A 20,159-nucleotide genomic window follows, 5' to 3' on the forward strand; every position below is an offset into this window, starting at 1 on the left:
CTCCCCAAGCTTGGCAATTGGCATCACCATTCCACCAGCGGCTCAGGCAGAAACCTTGGGTACCATCTTTGACTCATATTAGCTCAGGCTGCCATAACAAAATACAGTTATGTGTCACTTAACGACAGGGAAATGTTCTGAGAAATGCATCATTAGGTGATTTTGTCACTGTGCTAACATCATAGAGTTATTTACACAAACCAAGGTGGTATAGCCCACTACACATCTAGGCTATATGGTACAGCCTATTGCTCCTAAGCTACAAACCTGTACAGCATGTTACTGTACTGAACAATATAGGCAACTATAACACAAATTACAGATATCCAAACACAGAAAAGAGAACAGGTGTGGTGGCTCACACCTGTAATCCTAGCACTTTGGGAGGCCAAAGGATTGCTTAAGCCCAGGAATTCGAGACTAGCCCGGGCAATGTAGCGAACCACCATCTCTACAAAAAACATAAAAATTAGCTGGGCATGGTAGCATGAGCCTGTAGTCCCAGCTACTCCAGAGGCTGAGGTGGGAGGATCCCTTGATCCCTTGCAATTCAAGATTGCAGTGAACGATGATTGCACCACTGCATTCCAGCGTGGGTGACAGAGAGACCCTGTCTCTTAAAAAAAAAAAAAGATACAGTAACAACAATATGGCATAAAATATAAAATATGGTACACCTGTATAGGGCACTCACCATGAATAGAGCTTGCAGGACTGGAAGTTGATCTAGGTAAGTTATTGAGTGAGTGGTGAATGAATGTGAAGTACATTACTGTACAATACTGTAGGCTTTATAAACACTGTACACTTAGGCTACACTAAATTTATTTTAAAACTTTTTCTTTCAATCCTAGCCCTCTGGGATGCCAAGGCGGGTGGATCGCTTGAGGTCAGGAATTCGAGACCAGCCTGAGCAAGAGCGAGACCCTGTCTCTACTAAAAATAGAAAGAAATTATCTGGCCAACTAAAAATATATATAGAAAAAATTAGCTGGGCATGGTGGCACATGCCTGTAGTCCCAGCTACTCGGGAGGCTGAGGCAGAAGGATTGCTTGAGCCCAGCAGTTTGAAGTTGCTGTGAGCTAGGCTGATGCCACGGCACTCACTCTAGCCCGGGCAACAGAGTGAGACTCTGTCTCAAAAAACAAACAAAAAAACAAACAAACAGAAAAACCTTTTTCTTTCTTCAATAATGAATTGGCTGGGCATGGTGGCTCACGCCTGTAATCCTAGCACTCTGGGAAGCCGAGGCAGGTGGATCGTTTGAGCTCAGGAGTTTGAGACCAGTCTGAGCAAGAGTGAGACCCCGTCTCTACTAAAAATAGAAAGAAATTATCTGGCCAACTAAAAATATATATAGAAAAATTTAGCCAGGCATGGTGGCACATGCCTGTAGTCCCAGCTTCTCGGGAGGCTGAGGCAGAAAGATTGCTTGAGCCCAGGAGTTTGAGGTTGCTGTGAACTGGGTTGATGCCATGGCACTCTAGACTGGGCAACAGAGTGAGACTCTGTCTCAAAAAGATAAAAAAATAAAATAAAAATAAAAAATAAATTAACCTTAGCTTACTGTAACTTTTTTACTCTATAAACTTTAAAATTTTACAACTTTTTGACTCTTTTCAAATAACACTTAGCTTAAAACACAAATACATTATATTGCTGTACAAAAATATTTTCCTTCTTTATATCCTTTTCTATAAGCTTTTTTCTATTTAAATTTTTAAAACTATTTTCTTAAAAACAAAGACACAAACGCACACATTAGCCACATACGCAGAGTCACAGTGATCAATATCACTGTCTTCCAAGTCCATATCTTGTCCCACTGGAAGGTCTTCAGGGACAATAACACACATGGAGCTTCATCTTCTATGATAACAGTGCCTTCTGGAATACCTTCTGAAGGACCTGCCTGAGGCTATTTTTACAGTTAACTTTTTTTTTAATAAGTAGAAGGAATACACTCTAAAATAATGATAGAAAGTATAGTATAGGCCAGGGACAGTGGCTCAGGGATCCTGAGAACTGGAGAAGAGACCCTGGGGTGGAGCTGTGGCCTGCTCCCCTTTGGCTGCTGTCATGTCCATGTAACCCACTCCTAGAAGCAGCCCACCACACCCTGGTACTCCTTCCTGTTCTTCCCCGAAGGGGCCCCAGTCAGGCACTGCAGAATTAACCAAACACACTTCTTTTTATGTTCAAAACTATGGACGAGGCTGGGTGTGGTGGCTCATGCCTCTAATCCTAGCACTCTGGGAGGCCAAGGTAGGAGGATCACCTAAGGTCAGGAGTTTGAGACCAGCCTGAGCAAGAGTGAGACCCTGTCTCTACCAAAAATAACAAAACCATTAGCCAAGCGTCATGGTGAGCACCTGTAGTCCCAGCTACCCGAGAGGCTGAGGAAGGAGGATTGCTTGAGCCCAGGAGTTTGAGGTTGTGGTGAGCTGTGACAATGCCACTGCACTCTAGCCAGAGCAACAGAGCGAGACTCTGCCAAAACAAAAACCACACACACACAAAAAACAAAACTAAGGACTGAGGCCCAGATTTCCTACTGCCTAGGAAGTTAACACAATTCTTCTAAGGCCAGTAGCCTCTCAGGGACATAAAAACAACCCGACCCTTAAAATCCACTCAGCTAAAGACTAACAGAGGCCAAGAGGAATGGAAAGGAAAGAAAGAAATGGCCGCAAGTCATTTATTACTACACATCATGTGCTTTGTGGACATCACTCCCCTCAACAACTCCTATGAGGTAAGTACTATTATTCTCTCCATGTAACAGATGAGGAAACTGAGGTTCAAGGTATGTTAAGCAACTTGTCCAGAATCTCTCTGGGACAGAGCTGGGACTCTGACTTACGTTCCTCTCACCCTGAGGCCATGCTCTTACCTTCTGGACTTTGCTGTCTTTCCAAACTTTTACTGGTCAGGAATTGTCTACAGACCCTCAACAGGACAGGTGAGTTTTTATCACTGAAGCAGGGCTGCTGTTGGGGCTCAGGAACTGAGACTACGTCTCATTCATGTTGATGTCCTGAAAACAGAGCGTGGTTCTGTTCCATTTGATGGTGACAGAGTGTGGAGGACGTTTCCCCAGACTTTAGCACAGCACCTGGCATATACCAGGAACGCAAACAGACTGTGTTCAATGAATAAGGGAATGGGAAAGAAGTTGCTTTGAGATAATTGCCTTCTGACAAACTTCTTTTCCCTAAGATACTGTCATTTTTATTTTACAGATGAAGAAAGCTTAACGAACACAAGTAATCTGATTCTGACAAACTTTTACATGGAGGCTAATGTGGTGAACCCTTGGAGAGAAAAAGGCATATTAAATTTTTACCATGTCAAGTATGTTAATATAACAATATTTTGCATAGTACTGCAGTAGCTGTGGTTTTCAGGGGAAATTAAAGTCTGGGGTTTGTCTACCCCTAGAAGGTGGAACTCTGTAGTATAGCCTCTTTTCTATTTTCACACCAGAGTGTTCAGACAAAAAGTTGTTCTCCTCTCTACCCTAGCTATGAAATTAGGCCAGGTCTCAGTATAAGCATCACTTCCTCTGGGAAGCCTTCCCTGACCACCCCCATCATAGGTTAAGAGCTGCTCCTGAGTGTCCCCACGTGGACCTGTCTCTGCCATTATAGCCCTCTGCAGTATGAACATCTGCCCTGGGTGGAACCTCTGCCCAGGGCAGGGGATACATCTTGTTCCATTGAATCCCCAGTGCGTAGCACAGTGTCTTGCACACAGTAGATGCTCAATATATGTGTGTTGAATAAAGGAAGGCTTTGCCTTTTTCCAAATCTCCTCTGTTCAACAGTTGTTACATCATTGGGACTGCTGGTCTGATGGCCCTTCCTGAATGTACCTATCCCAGGACCCCAGGCCCTGCTGCCCACCCTCTCCAGCCAGTGACAGGAGAACACATGGAGATGGGCCTGTCTCCTTCATCTGTTCCTGTCCTCAGAGACACCGTGCACCCTGTAGTGTTTTGGAGCCAGTGACCCATTTGCCCTTCCTGCTCAGCCAATCAGAACAATAATAATCACCACATCTGTTGAATGCTTACAAAAATGCCAGCGATCTATATCAATTATTTGGAATCCTCATAACAATTCCACAAAGGAAATATTATTATGCCAAAATATAAGAAAACAGACTCAAAGAGGGCTCAGTAACTTGCCAGAGGTCATACAGTAACGATGTGGTAGGTGGATGAATGAATGAATGAACAAACAAGTGCTTTGATAACTCTGGTGCTTTGCTATTCTTCTCTTTTTTTCTCCCATAAACACTGGGGATGGCTCCATGGAACTAAAGGAGCCAAGTGTCTCCTGAGCCAAGGGAGCAGGGAGTAAGCAGAAGTTGACCGCAGTAGAGATCACCTCCGAGCAACCCGAAGTTACTCAGTAACCTCAGATACTTGGTCCCCAGGGACAACCTGGCCAGCCTGGGCCAGGGCAGGCAGCAGACACTGGTTCTCCTTGGCTACCCTTCAGGCACTCAGCTGGTCACAGCTGGAAACTGGAGATGGAAGGGCAAAGATTGGGCAAACCTTAGGCCAGGCAGCATGAGAGCTGATGATGGAGTCAGGGCCCCCTCAGAGGAGGCCTGGAGTGGAGGGAGGAGTGAGAGATGGAGCCCCACTCCACCATTCCATCAGAGATTCCAGGACTGGAGGAGGCAGGAGGGAGGACCAAGGGCTCTGACATCACTTGGCGATCCAAAGGAAAACCATGGACTGAGCCTCTCCATATTGCTTGGTGGGTGGGGGCCCAGGGGAGCCCTTCCCTCTCAGGTGGCAGCCTGGCAGGTGAGCCCTCAGAGGGGGAAGGTGACCCAGGGGGGACCCTGAGAAGGGGAGGGCTGTCAGGGTCCTGCTCTGTGCTGGACCAGGGCTGATACCAGCTGGTATCCACTGGTTGTTAAAATGTCAAGATCATACTGTATAGGTTGGTAAATAGCTTTGTCCAAAGGTCTCTAACTGTACTCTCCAGAGAGTGGCCCAGCTCTCCTGGCCCTTCCAGGGGGGCTCCTCTAGACCTCCCCACAATCCAGCAACTAAAGGATTAACACTTGACAGGCAGGGGACCTCCAGAACCCAGGCCTGTAACAACCTTGACTAGAACCTATGGTTGTAGCCCCAGGGTTGGCACTAAAAGAATATTTGTTGAACAAATGAACGCAATGGAGGAGAGGGACTATCAGAGACCCAGAGAAATTCAGCGATACTAAGGGAGACAAGAGGTGAGACAAAGATGCAGGAGGCTGGCATCAGGGAGGCAATTCCCAGAAGACCCTGGGAAGGGCCAGCTCACTCTTCCTTGTCCTCCCTGGTTCTGCAGCTCTTTTTTTTTTTTTTTTTTTTTGAGACAGAGTCTCACTCTGTTCCCCAGGCTAGAGTGCTGTGGCGTCAGCCTAGCTCACAGCAACCTCAAACTCTGACTCAGCCTTCTGAGTAGCAGGGACCACAGGCATGCACCACCATGCCCGGCTAAATTTTTCTATATATATTTTTAGCTGTCCAGCTAATTTGTTTCTATTTTTAGTAGAGACGGGGTCTCACTCTTGCTCAGGCTGGTCTCGAACTCTTGAGCTCAAACAATCCACCCGCACGCCCGCCCGTGGTTCTGCAGCTCTTGATGGCTCTTTCCCTCCTGGGCCTGTCCGGTCCCAGACGGGACTCCGGAAGCATCTCTGGGGCTGAAGCCCAGGCCTGGGTGGAGCTCCCAAATGCTGAATCATTTTCCAAAGGCTGCTGACCAGACATCCCCCCTTGTCCCAGGAGGGGCTGGAAAACAAACTTCCTGCTGACCAAGTAAGGACAGAGAGTCTCTGGGAGAGCGGCTACGGAGGTCCCAACAGCCCGCTCATCCGTCTGGGAGCAGGGCTGCTGGAGGCTGCTACCCACAGGCTGACCCCTGCTCCCCACTGTGCCCTGGCTGGGTGTTAAAGTGAGGAAAACTGGATTCCTAGAATCCAACTAGAATCCAACCCCATAGCTGGGCTGGAGGCTCAAGCTCTGAGAGGAGGTGGGGGGGAGGTGAACTGGGGAAGGGGCAAAAGGGAGAAAAGGAGGAGAGTTAGGGACTCCACTGTTGACCCCAACCCTGCCCATTCCTGAGAAGAGGCAAGCCCAGTTCCTAGGAGGAGCCCTACCCTGAGTCTGTTCTGAGGAGTGATTGGCCCCTATGAACGGAGACCATGCCTGCTGGGAGTGGCAGTTTTTCCTTCAGGGCAGGGTTTGGGACATCATCATTGCAAACACCTTCGGGCCCCTCCCACACAACAGCCCCCTCAGACAGGTGGGACTGGGGTGGGCAGCAGTTTAGACAGAGGCCTCCCCTCCCACCAGCCCTACTGAAACTGCCTTCTGCTTTTATTCTTTGAAGCCCCTTGTGGACTACAGGTGTCAGGTGTCAGAACCAATAACATGAAGGTCCCCCACCTGTTCAGAGCCCTCCAGTGGTCTAGCAGTAGAGGCCATGTGCCTCAGCAGGGCCTTCAAGGCCTCCCCGGACTCCCCCACCCCCAGCCTCAGTTCCCAAACACACTGGGTGCTTACACTGCCAGGCTCGGGGGCTCCCACTTCTTGTACTGTCCCCTCTCCTTCGCTCACTCAGTTCCTTGATTGTCCTTACAGATTGCCTTCATACATTACCTTCCCAGGAAGCAATTCTCCATCTCCATCCCCTCCTTTACCCCCATCCCTGGGGACTCTGCAGCCGTCTCCTGGACTCCCACGGCCCCTGTGCTTCTCTGGGTCACACACTTACCCCAGTGGTAATTAGATTCCCTCCTAAGTGTCTGTCTCTGGACTAGACAGTGGCTTCTGGAGGGCGAGGCCAACTGGTCCATCTTCACAGCCTGGCTCACAGTGAGTGCTCAATACATGTCTGTCTCCTTGTCTGCCTACCAGGACCCCAGTGCATGCAGATCTTGCTTGTGTAAAGAGGGACTCTTGACTCCTAACTGAGAAGACACTCCTTCCATCCAGCTGCCCTTCTCTCCAGCTGCAGAGGCAGCCCAGGCCCTCTCACATCCACCCTGGGGCTGCAGGGAGCCCAGGTGTGGGTGTGGCCCCTGTCCAGCCTGCTGCACTGTGGTGGGCACAGATTGGGGCTGGGGTGGCAGAGGAGGCTCAGAGTGGGTAAGAGACTCCACTGCGGAGGCCCAGAGAGCCCAGCCGGGTTAATCATCAATGCCAGGAGAGCTGCTTATCTCCATTCTTCATCTCTGCTTTTTCAGTAGGGAAAGATTGAGTAATCCCTCAACTCCCGTGTTAACTGTGGAGGGGCCAGGCCGGGGCCTTTAAGGGCCCCTTCTTTCTTGGGAGACCCTCTGTAAACTAACACCTGTGCGAGGGGGTGCGTCCCCTCCCTCACACCCCCTGCTCCAACCACCAGTCCTGCAACTGTGCCACAGCAGGACAGAACACAGGGCACCTTTCCAGGGTCACTTCCAAGGATCTGTCCCAACTGGAACAGCACCAGGGTCAGCTGGGCCAAGGGAGACATGGCCTGGGCTGACACATCCCCACCTCAGGCCGAGGGCCCAGGCATTCGTGGCCCCCTCCTCACACCCAGGGCGCTGGCCTGTGGCGGGAGAGGGCGAAGCCTCCGTGTGGGCGGGCCCTCCGTGTGGGCGGGGCCTCCGCTGGGCGGGGCCTAGCTCGGGCCAACCCTGCCCGGCAGCCCCAGGACTGTCAGCCGGAGCCTGGAGCCCAGGGAGCCGGCAACTCGCAGTCCCTGTCCCATGGCTGGGTCTCCCCGCCGCGCCGCAGGCCGGCGGCTGCTGCTGCCCCTGCTGTGCCTCTTCTTCCAGGGCGCCACCGCCATCCTCTTTGCCGTCTTCGTCCGCTACAACCACGAAACCGACGCTGCCCTCTGGCACTGGGGCAACCACAGCAGTGCGGCCAATGAATTTTACTTTCGCTACCCAAGTGAGTGCGGGGTGAGGGCGTGCGGGAAGCCAAGACCTCAAGCTCTCTGGTGTCTTGGGAGGGGGCACTTGGGTGCCCGGATCTGCCTGGGTCTAGGTGGGCAACCCTCTCCCTCTGAGGTGAAGGGGCCCCTGATTTAAAACGAAACCCTTTCACTAGTGTCTGCCATATCCCAGGTACAGTGCTAAGGGCGGCCCATACATTATTTCATTTAGTCTATGAGATAAACAAAGGTGGGGAAACTGAGGCTCAGAGAGGTTAAGTGGCTGATTCAGGGTCACACAGTCAGAAGTGAGGGAGCTGGGATTCAAATCCAGATCTGAAGCCCTAGCTTTAACCACTCCCTTGTCCCACCTCCCAGTTGGCCTAACTGGACTTGCCTTTCCTGGGGGGTGGGGGCTCCATCCTGACCACAGGTGGAGGGGGTGCTAAAGGCAGTAATGGCAGCTGTTAGGTATGAAGCCCTCATACCTGAGGCAGCCAAGACTGGGCGAGATCAGACATTTCTTCCCCGATCCTCCAAATTTGGACCTTCCAAAATCAGAGAGAAAATGATGCAACTACCTACCAGCTAACCACAGAGCAGCAGCTCCTAGACCTGACAGAAAGCACGGCAGGGTCATTAGCCCATTTCACAAAGGAGGAAGCTGAGTCTCAGAGGGGTTGTGACTTGTTCATGATCACCCATCACGTGAGTGGTAGAGCTTAGGACTCAGGCACCTTAAACTTCCTGCTTCACAAGTCACCTCTTGCTGACAAGGTACAAGAGGGAGAGAGTTAACCTTCCCCTCCTTCCCCCTAACCCCCAACCATGGGAACAGAGCCTCTCCTTCAAGGTTGTGGGCCCTGCCTTGTAACTTAGGACCTAGGCAGCTGGAACCAAGAACACCTGACCTCCCAAAATTCATCACAAATACTTCTGAGCATTAGTTTTCTCCATCTGAGCAACAGAAAAAAGGATGCCTCAGTTCGAAGGCTATACATTCAATGAGGCCTAGAGTGTTAGTCTCTTGTAAAAAAAAAAAAAAACAAACCCAGGCTGTTATTAGTCTACTTTCTATGTGCAGAGCTGATGGCAGGCTGACTCCACCTTGCCCTCTTCCAGACCCAACAAAATGAAGCTCACAATACTAAGGATGTAGAGGGTGAGGTGAAAACTTGGACTTAGGCATGAAGCACCAGATCCCCCAGCCGTCGTAGGCAGAAGGGACTATGGTTCTTCCCTCCCCATATTTTATCTCCAGCCCTGGCTAGAAAAGATGAGCCATGGAAGCTGGGATCAAAATCAGAGCCACAGGGCTGGAATGGCAGGGGTCACTCATTTGTCTGGAGAGGTAGGGAGTTGGGAAGGAACAAGTAGTAGCCTGAAAGAAGTAGCTGAAAGAAGTAGCCCTTGTCCAAGGGTCTGACCTGGATGCTTGTCATGAAGCCTACACTTGCTTCTCCCACGGGTTTCACTCAGGGCTTCAAATCCCTGCTTGTTACAAAGCCCTACCTGGAGTCCAACTTCTCGCCCCTCTCTCCTGCAGTGGTGGGCTCTCCTCGGATATACGGCTTTCCATTCCTGGATTGCAATAAGAGGGATGTAAGAGGTGGGATTCCTACCTCTTTTTCTGCCCTAGGTTTCCATCCCTGTGGACTTTGTGCTGTGGGAGAAGAGTTAGGGGAGGAGGGAGATGTGAGGTCCCTAGAGCCTGGGCCTTTGATGAGCCGGGTCCTTACCTGTCCCTTTGTCCAGGGGAAGGGGTCAGGGCCAGAGGGAGGTGTAGCCACTGCCCTTTGATTCGGGAGATGAAAGGGAGTTCTGTGGCTGTTGTTGAGCTCTGGGACTGGCCAATGCCAAGGGCATGGCTGCTCTGATGGTCTGTCTGTTTACAGGAAGGGCCCTCAGAGCCTATCTGGTCTACCCCTCTCAGGTACAGAGAGAGAGTCCAAGTTCACACAGCAAGATACAGAAGGAGCCAAGCTAGAACCAGGTCTCCTGATTCTCCATCTGAGGCCTTTTCCCTACACTACAAGCCTCTAATGCCATGAGGCAAGCGATGGAAAATACGAAAGAGAGGAAAAGAGCCAGGGCTACAAGCGGCACAGATGCAAACATGAGAAAATGTTCTAAGAAAAAAATGTGGACAGGTCCTTTTTATACATCTCAGAGACCTTACTTGCAGGGAGGGGATTTAGGATAGATGGAATCAGAATCTTCTTGGAAGAGGGGGCCATGGGGGATGTGACCAGGATGAGAGTGGCTTGTGACCTCTTCCAGGAGAGTGCAGCCCCACTGTCCTCCTAGGGGTGGGTGCGGTGGGTGGGAGTTGGGGAAGATGACCTCCGCAGCTCCCCTTCTCTTTTCCTTGCTCATCATATTAATATTTTTATATCCGCACACTACAGATGAGGAATCCAGGCTCAGAAAAGTTAAGTGGCTTGTCGAAGGTTATAGGGTCAGAAGGGGGCGAGGAGACCTGGGGTTTGGATCCAACTCTGTCAGATGCTAAAGCCCCAGATTTAACTGCTGCCTTGTCCCATAATCTTGTCTTGTCCAGGAGTCATCTAGTAGGGTTGGGAAGGGGCTGTAAGGGAAGGGAGGTGGGTAATAGGTGGCTTTAGAGGGCTGTGTCTTCTCTCCAATCAAAGGTGCATGGGTCTGGTGGGGGTGGGACAGGGTGGGCAACAGGTTCCTTCCCACCCCCATAGGGACCCTCTAAAGGGAATGTTGAGAGGTCATCTTATCCATCCCCCTGCCTCCAGCTGGAATAGCCCCTCACTCATCAGAGCCCAAGCAGAATCTCTCTGTGTGGAATGTTCCCCAAGGAAGGAGATTTCTTGATGTTTAGACTCCAGCTGAAAGGGCAAGGGATTGAGTTTTGATTCCAAACAAACCTGGTGGGAGATGTAAAGATTACTGCCATTTAAGACAAGTTTTAGAGTGGTTTTGGCATGTAATGGACAAGAGCCCTTCGACCCAGCGTGCTTTGTTATCTTGCTGTCCTTGAGCACAAGAATAGACATGGATTCCCTTTACTGTTTGTACAAGGAGAAAAGAAGTCAGGTAGTGAGACCCAAAAGAAGTTAGGGTGCAGGCTGAGGTTTTTTTTTTTTTTTTTTTTTTTGCAACAGAGTGTTGCTCAGTTGCCTGGGCTAGAGTGCCATGGCGTCAGCCTAGCTCACAGCAACCCAGATTCCTGGGCTCAAGTGATCTTCCCGCCTCAGCCTCCTGAGTAGCTGCGACTACAGGCTTGTGCCACCATGCCCGGCTAAACTGAGTTTTAAGTGATGCCTCTCCCTTTCTGTTGGGGATTTTCCCCCCTACCATCTCAAACATTTGTCATTTCTTTGTGTTTGGAACATTCAACATCCTCCCTCTAGCTATTTGAAACTAATGTATTATTGTTAACTATAGTCATCCTGCAGTGGTATAGAACACTAGAACTTATTCCTCCTATCTCAATGTGATTTTGTATCCTTTAACAAATCTCTCCCTATTCTCCCTTCCCCTTATTCTTTTCAGCCTCTAGAATCCTCTATTCTACTTTTTACTTCCATGAGATCAATTTTTTTAAGGTTCCACATGAGTGAGAACATGCAGTGTTTAACTTTCCATTCTTAGCTTATTTCCCTTAACATCATGTCTTCTAATTCCATCCATGTTGCCACGAATGACAGCTTTCATTCCTTTTTATGCCTGAATAATACTCCTTTGTGTCTATGTTCCACATTTGCTTTCTCCTTTCATCTGTTACTGTTGGGTTTTAAGATCTGGGTGATCTGGGGAGTGGGCGGACTAGAGAAGCAGGGTTGGGGACATTTGGTGAGGCCAGTGGGCCTCTATACCCTCATGCCCCTCAGCCATGGGGGCTGGCAGCTGAGCTGCAGATCTGTAATTTCAGCACACACCCAACGCTCTGCCAGGGGCTTGCAAAATCATTTCCTATCTGTCCATATATATGGCACAAAAAAGCACGAAAGTGTGTTTCAGTTATTGATTGCATTCCAAAGTTCAATAATAATTATCTGACTTGTTGATGCCTCTTCAGATTAAACAAAAAAGGTGACCACGATTTTTATTTAATTATGTACCTTTTTCTACAAGAGATTTGAGATCATTTACAACAAAAATGTGTATATAATAAAAGAAAAGCAGCAAAGCAGACACAAATAATGAACTCCATAAGGGCCAATGGTCGTTGTGGTTGAGATTCCAGTGTCACTCTGAGCTTCCAGGAAGTCAAGAAAAGAGGGAGATATGAACAGTTATGTTGTTCTCATCAGAACTAAGAGAGCCTCACACTTGTGATTCTCTGATTCTTCAATGTCTGTCTTCCATGCTCTGTGAGAGCAGAGACTGCGACTGCCTTGATGCCAGCTACATTCCCAGAGCCTGGTCCACGGGTACTCTGCACATCTGTCCCATGAATGTGGAAAATAGACAGGTTCCTCCAGGGGAAGCGAAATTTCCTAGTACTAAGTTGCAAGAGAAATTTCTCGTGTGGAGCCCTAAGCCGGGAGTTTAGGGTAATGATGGACCCTGTTTCTCAATAACAAATTTTCAACAAATGTGATAACAGCACTCATGATATTCTTTCTCTAGTGTTTCTTGATTGAAGCCAAAAGTATAGCATGGCATTGCTACATACATAGGCTTACGACAAAGGAGATAGGACCAGAGGGACTGGCTGAATGTGAGACTGGGTTGTTTCAAACCCCATTTACAAGAGATGGGGGAGGAGAGCTGTTATAGAACAAACTAAAGCAATTATTTGTATTTATCTCATTTTCAGTATTACTGTATGTTATTTTTATTGGCTTAGCTTTTTATGCAGAATGGTACAGAATAGAAAGCAAACACAAAAGACCCCAAATCTTCCTGCCCATAAACCCCACTGAGTCTTTAAAAAAATTCAAGTGATTCATCTATAAAGCTAAATATTCTGACTATGGAAGAAAACAAACTAAAAAGTAAAATTCTCCTTCCCAGAGTCGCCATATTGTACAACTCCAGGGGGCGTCATTGTTATTGAAGTTGTGCAACACAGCAACCTTGCCCCCTTCCTTCAATTTCTTTTCCCTAAGGTCATCTCTGTTAACATTTTAAAGCTATTACCTAAGTTATTTTTTTAAAAATAAAAATTCTCAAAGAGGTATAGACTCTAAAATATGAGGTGTGGAGGTTAGACATCAAGAAGGACTTTCCAGAAGAAAGGAAAAGTTGAAAAGAAGCCTGTAGGGAAGAGAACTCTGAGCATGGAGAGGCAGGGACTGCAGTGGTAAAGAGCATAAGCTGCATTTTCAGCCAGTCAGTTGTAAGAGACTTGGGGATGGGGCAAGTGAGTGAGGCAGAGAATGAGCAAATGAGTAACCAGAAGGCTCTACTCCCTTGCTCCAACATGGGGACAGCAGGGACTGTCTGGGTCCCACTGATCCAAGCTGGCTGGCTCAGGGCTGGAAGGCCCTGCCATGCCTGGAGAGTTTTATAGGGTCGGCTCAAGGCAGCCCTAGCTAGTGAGAGCTGGGGACACTGGTTGTGGCAGGGTGGCTGATTAATTTATAGGTTGTGGCCAGAGCAGCCCCTGAATGCTCCCGCGTGCCCCTGCCCGCTGCAGGCTTCCAGGATGTGCACGTCATGATCTTCGTGGGCTTCGGCTTCCTCATGGCCTTCCTGCAGCGATACGGCTTCAGCAGTGTGGGCTTCACCTTCTTCCTGGCTGCCTTTGCCCTGCAGTGGTCCACACTGATTCAGGGCTTTCTCCATGCCTTCCATGGTGGCCACATCCATGTTGGCGTGGAGAGGTGGGCAGCAGCAGCCTCCCTGGCTCCCCCAGACCCACTTGAGAGGCCCCTCAAACCCTGTCCTTCATGTCTGCTTCCAGAGCCATGTTTTTGACCCATCAATTGATTTCTCTAGGTGCCCTGCCTATTCCCATTGCCTGGTTTCTTCTCCCATCCTTGACCCACACGCTCAGCCCCACCCCCTCATTCTTTAGGGCCCCCGTTACCCGAGAGCTGTGAGGCTTGATAGCCTAATGGGAAGGGCAGAGTTTCCAGGAGCTCTTGGCTCAAGTTCTGGCTCTTCCACCTACTATGGGCTTTGTCAGCCAAGTCACAGAACCTCCCCGAGACTTGGTTTCCTAATCTGAAAAAAGGGCCAGGTCATCCCTTCTGACTCCTGGGGCAGAGCTTGAGCTTCTTGCCTCTTCTCGGGATCTCCCTCCCACTCCCCCGCTCGTGCTGCCTCCAATTCCTGCCTGGCAGAAGCCCAGAAGCCACCCTTCCCCCTCCCTGCCCCATCCCCCTAGCATGATCAACGCTGACTTCTGTGCTGGGGCTGTGCTCATCTCCTTTGGTGCCGTCCTGGGCAAGACAGGGCCTGCACAGCTGCTGCTCATGGCCCTGCTGGAGGTGGTGCTGTTCGGTGTCAACGAGTTTGTGCTTCTCGGTCTCCTGGGGGTAAGAGTCTGGGCAGGGCTGGGTGTGGGGTGGTCAGTGCCAGGCTGGGGGCTGCTGTCCAGCTGTGTTCCACCCCCGCAGGTGCGGGATGCAGGCGGCTCCATGACTATCCACACGTTTGGTGCCTACTTCGGGCTGGTCCTCTCACGGGTCCTCTACAGGCCCCGGCTGGAGAAGAGCAAGCACCGTCAGGGCTCTGTCTACCACTCAGACCTCTTCGCCATGATTGGTGAGGCCTGCTGAGGTCGGGTAGCATGGGGGCTCGTTCTAGATTCCTCTGCGTCCTCAGGGTTCTGGCTGAGCACTCTCTTCCCACTGGATTCTGCTGGGAGAGCCTGGGATCCGTGCTCCTCATTGAGACAGGCTCTTAGAACTCAGCCCTGGGGTACGCACATGCCCCACATTCATTCCTAGAGGCCTTTCTAAATCCACTTCAATCCCGGTTTAAAACCTTCCTGAGCCCCCATCACCCACGTGATAGGAACCAGCCTCCTCTGCCCAGCACACTGGCTCCAGCAGGTCTTGGCCACTCTCCCTCTCCTCCTCACCCACTGTCCCCTCACTCTGGGCTCCAGCCAGCCTCAGCTTCTGCCCGCCCCTTGCCTCCAGGCCTTTGCATGTTTGCTTCCCAGCAAACAGATGACCTCTGCCTGCCTTTCACCTCCTGAGGACACTTCCTCTCATGCAATTCCCCAGGAAGCCCCTGTACTCTCAGGCATGGGGTTGGGGTGTGGGTCTTGGGTCACTTTGCAAAGCAGTAGGGTCTGACCTGGGAGCCCCATCACCACCACTTGTTTCTTCTAAGCATGTACCTCCACCTTGGCCTTGGCTCCTCTCCCTACCTTCCCAAACTTCAGGCAGGAAAGGAAATCCATATTTCACTTTTTCATAGAGGGTATTGAATAGGGACTGAGCTACCTATTCTTATATTTGAAAAAAGAGGCTGGTTTTGTATTTCTCACCCACCTCTGGGCTTGTTGTGAAATAGAGCACAAGTAACCCTAGGTCAGCTGAGGCCTCCTTGCACTTTGAGACCCAGATAAATTTGCTTTGAAGTCCAAAGGCCTCAGCAAGATTTCCATGCATTTCCTGGAGATCTATATTCTCCAATCTCTGCCTGCCAGCTCCTGTTTTTTAGTGTGTACTTCACGCAGTCTTCCTTGAGTTTCCCACAAACTCTCCACCTATAGAATGCATATGTGTGTGTGGTAGAGTTCACACAAGACTGTGGGGTTGGCTGGGCACGGTGGCTCACGCCTGTAATCCTAGCACTCTGGGAGGCTGAGGTGGGAAGATCGCTTGAGATCAGGAGTTTGAGACCAGCCTGAGCAAGAGTGAGACCCCATCTCTACTAAAAATAGAAAAATTAGCTGGGCATGGTGGCACATGCCTGTAGTCCCAGCTACTTGGTAGGCTGAGGCAGGAGGATCACTTGAGCCCAGAAGTTTGTGGTTGTTGTGAGCTAGGCTGATGCCACGCACTCTAGCCTGGGCAACAGAGCGAGACTCTGTCTCAAAAAAAAAAAAAAAAAAAAAGAGTGTGGGGTTGTAGGGAGAAATCACACCCACCCCCCACGAACCACTCAGGACTAAGGAGTAGTCCCCAAGCCTCCCACCTTGCTGGCGTACTCTACAGGTTCCCTAGCCTTCTCCCTCACCTGTCCTTTGGCTTCTTCTCCCTCTCCCTCCAGGACTGACCTGGGAACCTCACACAGGCAGGCAGGGTATATGGACTCCCAGTTCTTACCTGAAAACATGCAGGCCCAGCCAGCCCATCTGGTGCTCAGCAAACAGAGGCCTCTCTGGAACACTGCAGGATCCACCCTTTCTAGGAGGCGATTGAGGTTATAAAACACATTGTTTTCCTGATACATATATCAAATACCCAGCGTGGTGCCTGACATGCAGTGGCCTTTGCTTTTTTCCTTCCCTTCTCTCAACACTCTGTGCCAGTGCCTTTGATAGCTGCCATTTGTCGGCATTTAGCACCTGCTGGGCTGTGGACTATACATTTAATCATTGCCTTCCTTAATCCTCACTTTATGAAGTGGTATTATTATCAATCCCACTTTATAGATGAGGAAACTGAGGCTCCTGGGGGCAGGTGACTTGTCTGCAGTTATACAGTTCATACCTTGTGGGAGAGCCACTCACTCCCTCTCCCTCTGCCCGCCGACCACTTAGGGACCATCTTCCTGTGGATCTTCTGGCCCAGCTTCAATTCTGCACCCACGTCGCTGGGGGACGGGCAGCATCGGACGGCCCTCAACACATACTACTCCCTGACCTCGAGCACCCTCAGCACCTTCGCCTTGTCAGCCCTCGTCAGCAGGGATGGGCGGCTCGACATGGTATTGGGGGGAGGTCTTGGGAGAGGCAGAGGGATGGCCTGGGTGGGGGGAGGAGAGGCCTGAGACCCTGCAAGGAAGATCTTCCAGGGGAAAAGGTAAGGGTACTGGTGGGGGGGAGGGGTTCAGAGTGGGAGGAGATGATATGATAGGACAGTTAGAGATTAGATTGCAGGGAGACATCCAGAAGTAGTAGGTGTCACTGTGGTTGGATGGGACTGGGCTGTGTGGGTGGAGTGATGATCTGAAAGGGCCACCAATGCCTTGCTCTCCCCTATTCCCTTAGGTCCACATCCAGAATGCAGCGCTGGCCGGAGGGGTTGTAGTGGGGACATCAAGTGAAATGATGCTGACACCTTTTGGGGCTCTGGCAGCTGGCTTCTTGGCTGGGATGGTCTCCACACTGGGGTACAAGTTCTTCACGGTATAGATGCCTCTTGGGCCCTGGGAAGAACATGGAGGCTTCAGTACCTTTCCTCCCACCTCTCCAACAGGCCCAACAGGTGGGAGGGGGCACAGGGGACTCATCATCTTTCTTGTCCTCCAGCCCATCCTTGAATCAAAATTCAAAGTCCAAGACACATGTGGTGTCCACAACCTCCATGGGATGCCAGGGATCCTGGGGGCCCTCGTGGGGGTCCTTGTGGCTGGGCTGGCCACCCATGAAGCTTATGGAGATGGGTGAGTTTCCCCCAACCAACACTGCAGTCATTTTCCCTTTGGAATGACTGCCCTCACTTTCCTTCTCCATGGGACAACAAAAAAAGCAGTGTGTATTTTCATTCATTCATTCATCCACATTCTGAGAGCCACGGAAACTGGAGTGAACAAGATCAACCCAGGGACTGCCCTCCTGGTCCTCAGTCAAGTGCGGTAGAAGGTCATTGAACAAATGATTTCAAGAGTGTTAAGTGTTACTACATGGTCAGTTACAGATGATGACCCTTCAGGTCTATTTTTGCATATCAGGGCTCAGAGGAGTGGGTGGGCAAAAGCGACCCTCAAACTGAGTCTTGAAAGGTGTGTGGGTGTCTGCTGGGATATGGGGGTGGGAGGGTGTTCCAGGCTGTGGGCCTGGCTTGACCAAGGCCTGGAGGTGAGACTCAGACTCCCTTGAGGCCTTTCGGCTGCTTCATGTCCACTTGTGCGAGTGCCAGTGCAATGACCAGCCCTGGCCCTGTGCTCCATCCCTGTCTTCCCCTACCCTGCACCCTCCTACTCCCAGCTCTCCGCAATCTGGTCTCCCTGCAGCCTGAAGAATGTGTTTTCACTCATAGCTGAGGGCCAGCGCAGTGCCACGTCACAGGCCATGCACCAGCTGTTTGGGCTGTTTGTCACACTGATATTTGCCTCTGTGGGTGGGGGCCTTGGAGGTGAGTGACCTGAGTGATCTTGGCTGTTGGTGGGGGGCTGGCAGGAGCTCCAGGGAGAGGAGAAGACAGAGGAAGGGGAATCTCTGGAGGATGGACCATTGGACCCTACGCCCCATACTGATTCATTCACTCACAGATTTTTATTGAGCACTTACATTGTGCCAGGTGAGGGGTTGGGTTTTGGGTTCAGGGGTAATCTCCTTTCAGTGGGGAGATGCAGGTTGGTGCCTGTTCCTTCTAGGTGCCAAGGGAGGCTGGGGAGCCACTAGGAGCTGAGTGAGACCCTCCCTTCCCAATCTGTGGCTCCCCTGTGCTGCTCCCTCTACCCATTAGAGGGCAGCCCAGCCTCAGGCTGAGGCCTAGCCGGGGTAGGCTGCGCTATACCCCACCAGCACAGGGCGGGAAGAGGGCTGCCTGGCTCACCACTAGACCCGAGCACAGAAACCTTACACAGAGGCAGACTGTCCCCAGGACCCGGGTCAGGCAGTCCTTCCTCAAGTTTGGCCTTATTCTTTTTGACCTTCAAAACAAAACCTGATTCAGCATCCCCACCCTCCTGCTTTCATCCAGAGATTTTCCTTCTCTAACCAGGTTCAGTTCATTCATTCACTTAGTAATTGATTTATTCAATAAACATTTTCTGTACTCGTCTTGTGTGCAAGGCCACAGAATGCTCAACAGCTGTGGTTCATGACGGAATCATGATTTGGTCTATTACTGACTATACAAACTTGAGCAAATTATTTAACTTCTCTGAGTCTTGGTTTCTTTGTCTGTAATACAGGAATAATACTCACCTGGCAGGGTTGCTGTGATTTCTCAGGAAGGCAGTGCTGGGCAAGCTGTTTGCACAGGGCCTGGCACATAGTAGGTGCTCAACAAATACAGCTGTGTTTTGCCTGCACCAGGCACCATGTTGACCTCATGCATCCCAGCCCCTCTGTGCCCTGTTGTGTGGGTGGAAATATCCCCACGGTAGGGGGTGGAGAAGCCTCACATATCCCTCTTCCCCTACTGACACCAGGGCTCCTGCTGAAGCTGCCCTGCCTGGACTACCCCTCAGACTCCCAGTGCTACGAGGACCAGGTTTACTGGGAGGTGAAGCACAGCTGCAGCCATTGGACCCTCTGACCCTCCCTTCCCTGCCTCACTTCCTGTGGCCCAACCTGCCCTCTTCCTTCCTTGCCTGCTCCTTCTCTAGGGTACACCCCTGAGCCATGGCCTCCAGCCCCCTGGAGCTGCCCCTTTACCCCTGCCATCCCCTCCTGCCTTCCAGGTGCCTGGGGAGCATGAGGATACAGCCCAGGAGCCTCTGAGGGTGGAGGAACCCGACACTCAGGCCTAACCTGCTGCCAGCCCGAGAGGATGTGCTCCTTTTAGAGGATGATTGGCCACTATTAGGAAGTCCTTTTCTAGCTCCCATTCCTCCTGCTGCAAGAAAGGAGTCATGAGCTAGAAGCAGCCTCCTTCTGTAGGCAGTGTCTCCACAGGAGAGGGACGGTAGAAGATTGGGAGATACTATGTGTGGGGGGGAGACTATAACTTGGGGGGAAAACCTCACGAGCGCCCCACCCACTGCCCTCCCAGCCCACATGTATGGGTAGAAGAGCCCAAGGTGTGAGGCACCCAAGTGACTGCTGATCCACTGACCCAGCATCACACAGTCACAGCGAAGCCCAAGCCAGGCCTGGCTCTCTGAGGGCAATAAACACCACTGTTACTAAGGACTCTGACTCCTTTTATTTGTGCCCTGGGAGCATAAGAAGTTCCTCTTTCCTTCTAACTCACAATGTTAAAACCTCGAGGCAGGAAAGAACTTTAGTGGTGACAAAATCCTACCTCTCTGGGTCTGTGGAACTCCCTCTAGGATGCCATGTCCTACTAGGTGAGTGCCCAGCCTGGGCTTGCCTGTCTCCAGGGACAGGGAGCCTGTATTTGTTATAGGACAGCTTGGGCTGCTGGAGAGTTCTATTCCAGAACTGCTGCTACGCTGACCCTCACTGGGGCAGCCTCTGGGCAGAGTAGGAAGAGGGCTCCCACAGGGCC

At 50.8% G+C, this 20,159-nt stretch overlaps 1 protein-coding gene across 9 annotated transcripts; it reads left to right on the forward strand.

The window, feature by feature from the left end:
- Positions 1 to 7,711: 7,711 nt before the first annotated feature.
- Positions 7,712 to 19,840, forward strand: RHBG (Rh family B glycoprotein). Of its 9 annotated transcripts, XM_045545370.1 has the most exons (10): positions 7,712 to 7,949; positions 13,550 to 13,736; positions 14,243 to 14,393; positions 14,475 to 14,622; positions 16,577 to 16,743; positions 17,027 to 17,164; positions 17,288 to 17,421; positions 17,992 to 18,113; positions 19,138 to 19,211; positions 19,390 to 19,840. In XM_045545370.1, exons 1-10 carry the CDS (start codon positions 7,763 to 7,765, stop codon positions 19,456 to 19,458), a joined length of 1,377 nt encoding a protein of 458 aa, XP_045401326.1. In that variant the 5' UTR covers positions 7,712 to 7,762; the 3' UTR covers positions 19,459 to 19,840. The 9 variants fall into 9 exon arrangements, with proteins under 9 accessions (XP_045401326.1, XP_045401325.1, XP_045401333.1 ...); XM_045545369.1 differs by having other exon boundaries at positions 14,243 to 14,622; XM_045545377.1 differs by lacking the exon at positions 14,475 to 14,622 and having other exon boundaries at positions 14,311 to 14,393.
- The last annotated feature ends 319 nt before the right edge of the window (positions 19,841 to 20,159 follow it).

The sequence above is a fragment of the Lemur catta genome, chromosome 3 (genome assembly GCF_020740605.2).
Source record: "Lemur catta isolate mLemCat1 chromosome 3, mLemCat1.pri, whole genome shotgun sequence".
NCBI lineage: Eukaryota > Metazoa > Chordata > Mammalia > Primates > Lemuridae > Lemur > Lemur catta.

Excerpts from the sequence above, each read along its gene's own strand:
- RHBG (XM_045545369.1), top strand. The coding sequence starts at position 7,763 with ATGGCTGGGTCTCCCCGCCGCGCCGCAGGCCGGCGGCTGCTGCTGCCC. Across the intron at positions 7,950-13,549 it reads ATTTTACTTTCGCTACCCAA|GCTTCCAGGATGTGCACGTC; the intron begins GTGAGTGCGGGG and ends TGCCCGCTGCAG. Across the intron at positions 19,212-19,389 it reads AGGACCAGGTTTACTGGGAG|GTGCCTGGGGAGCATGAGGA; the intron begins GTGAAGCACAGC and ends CCTGCCTTCCAG.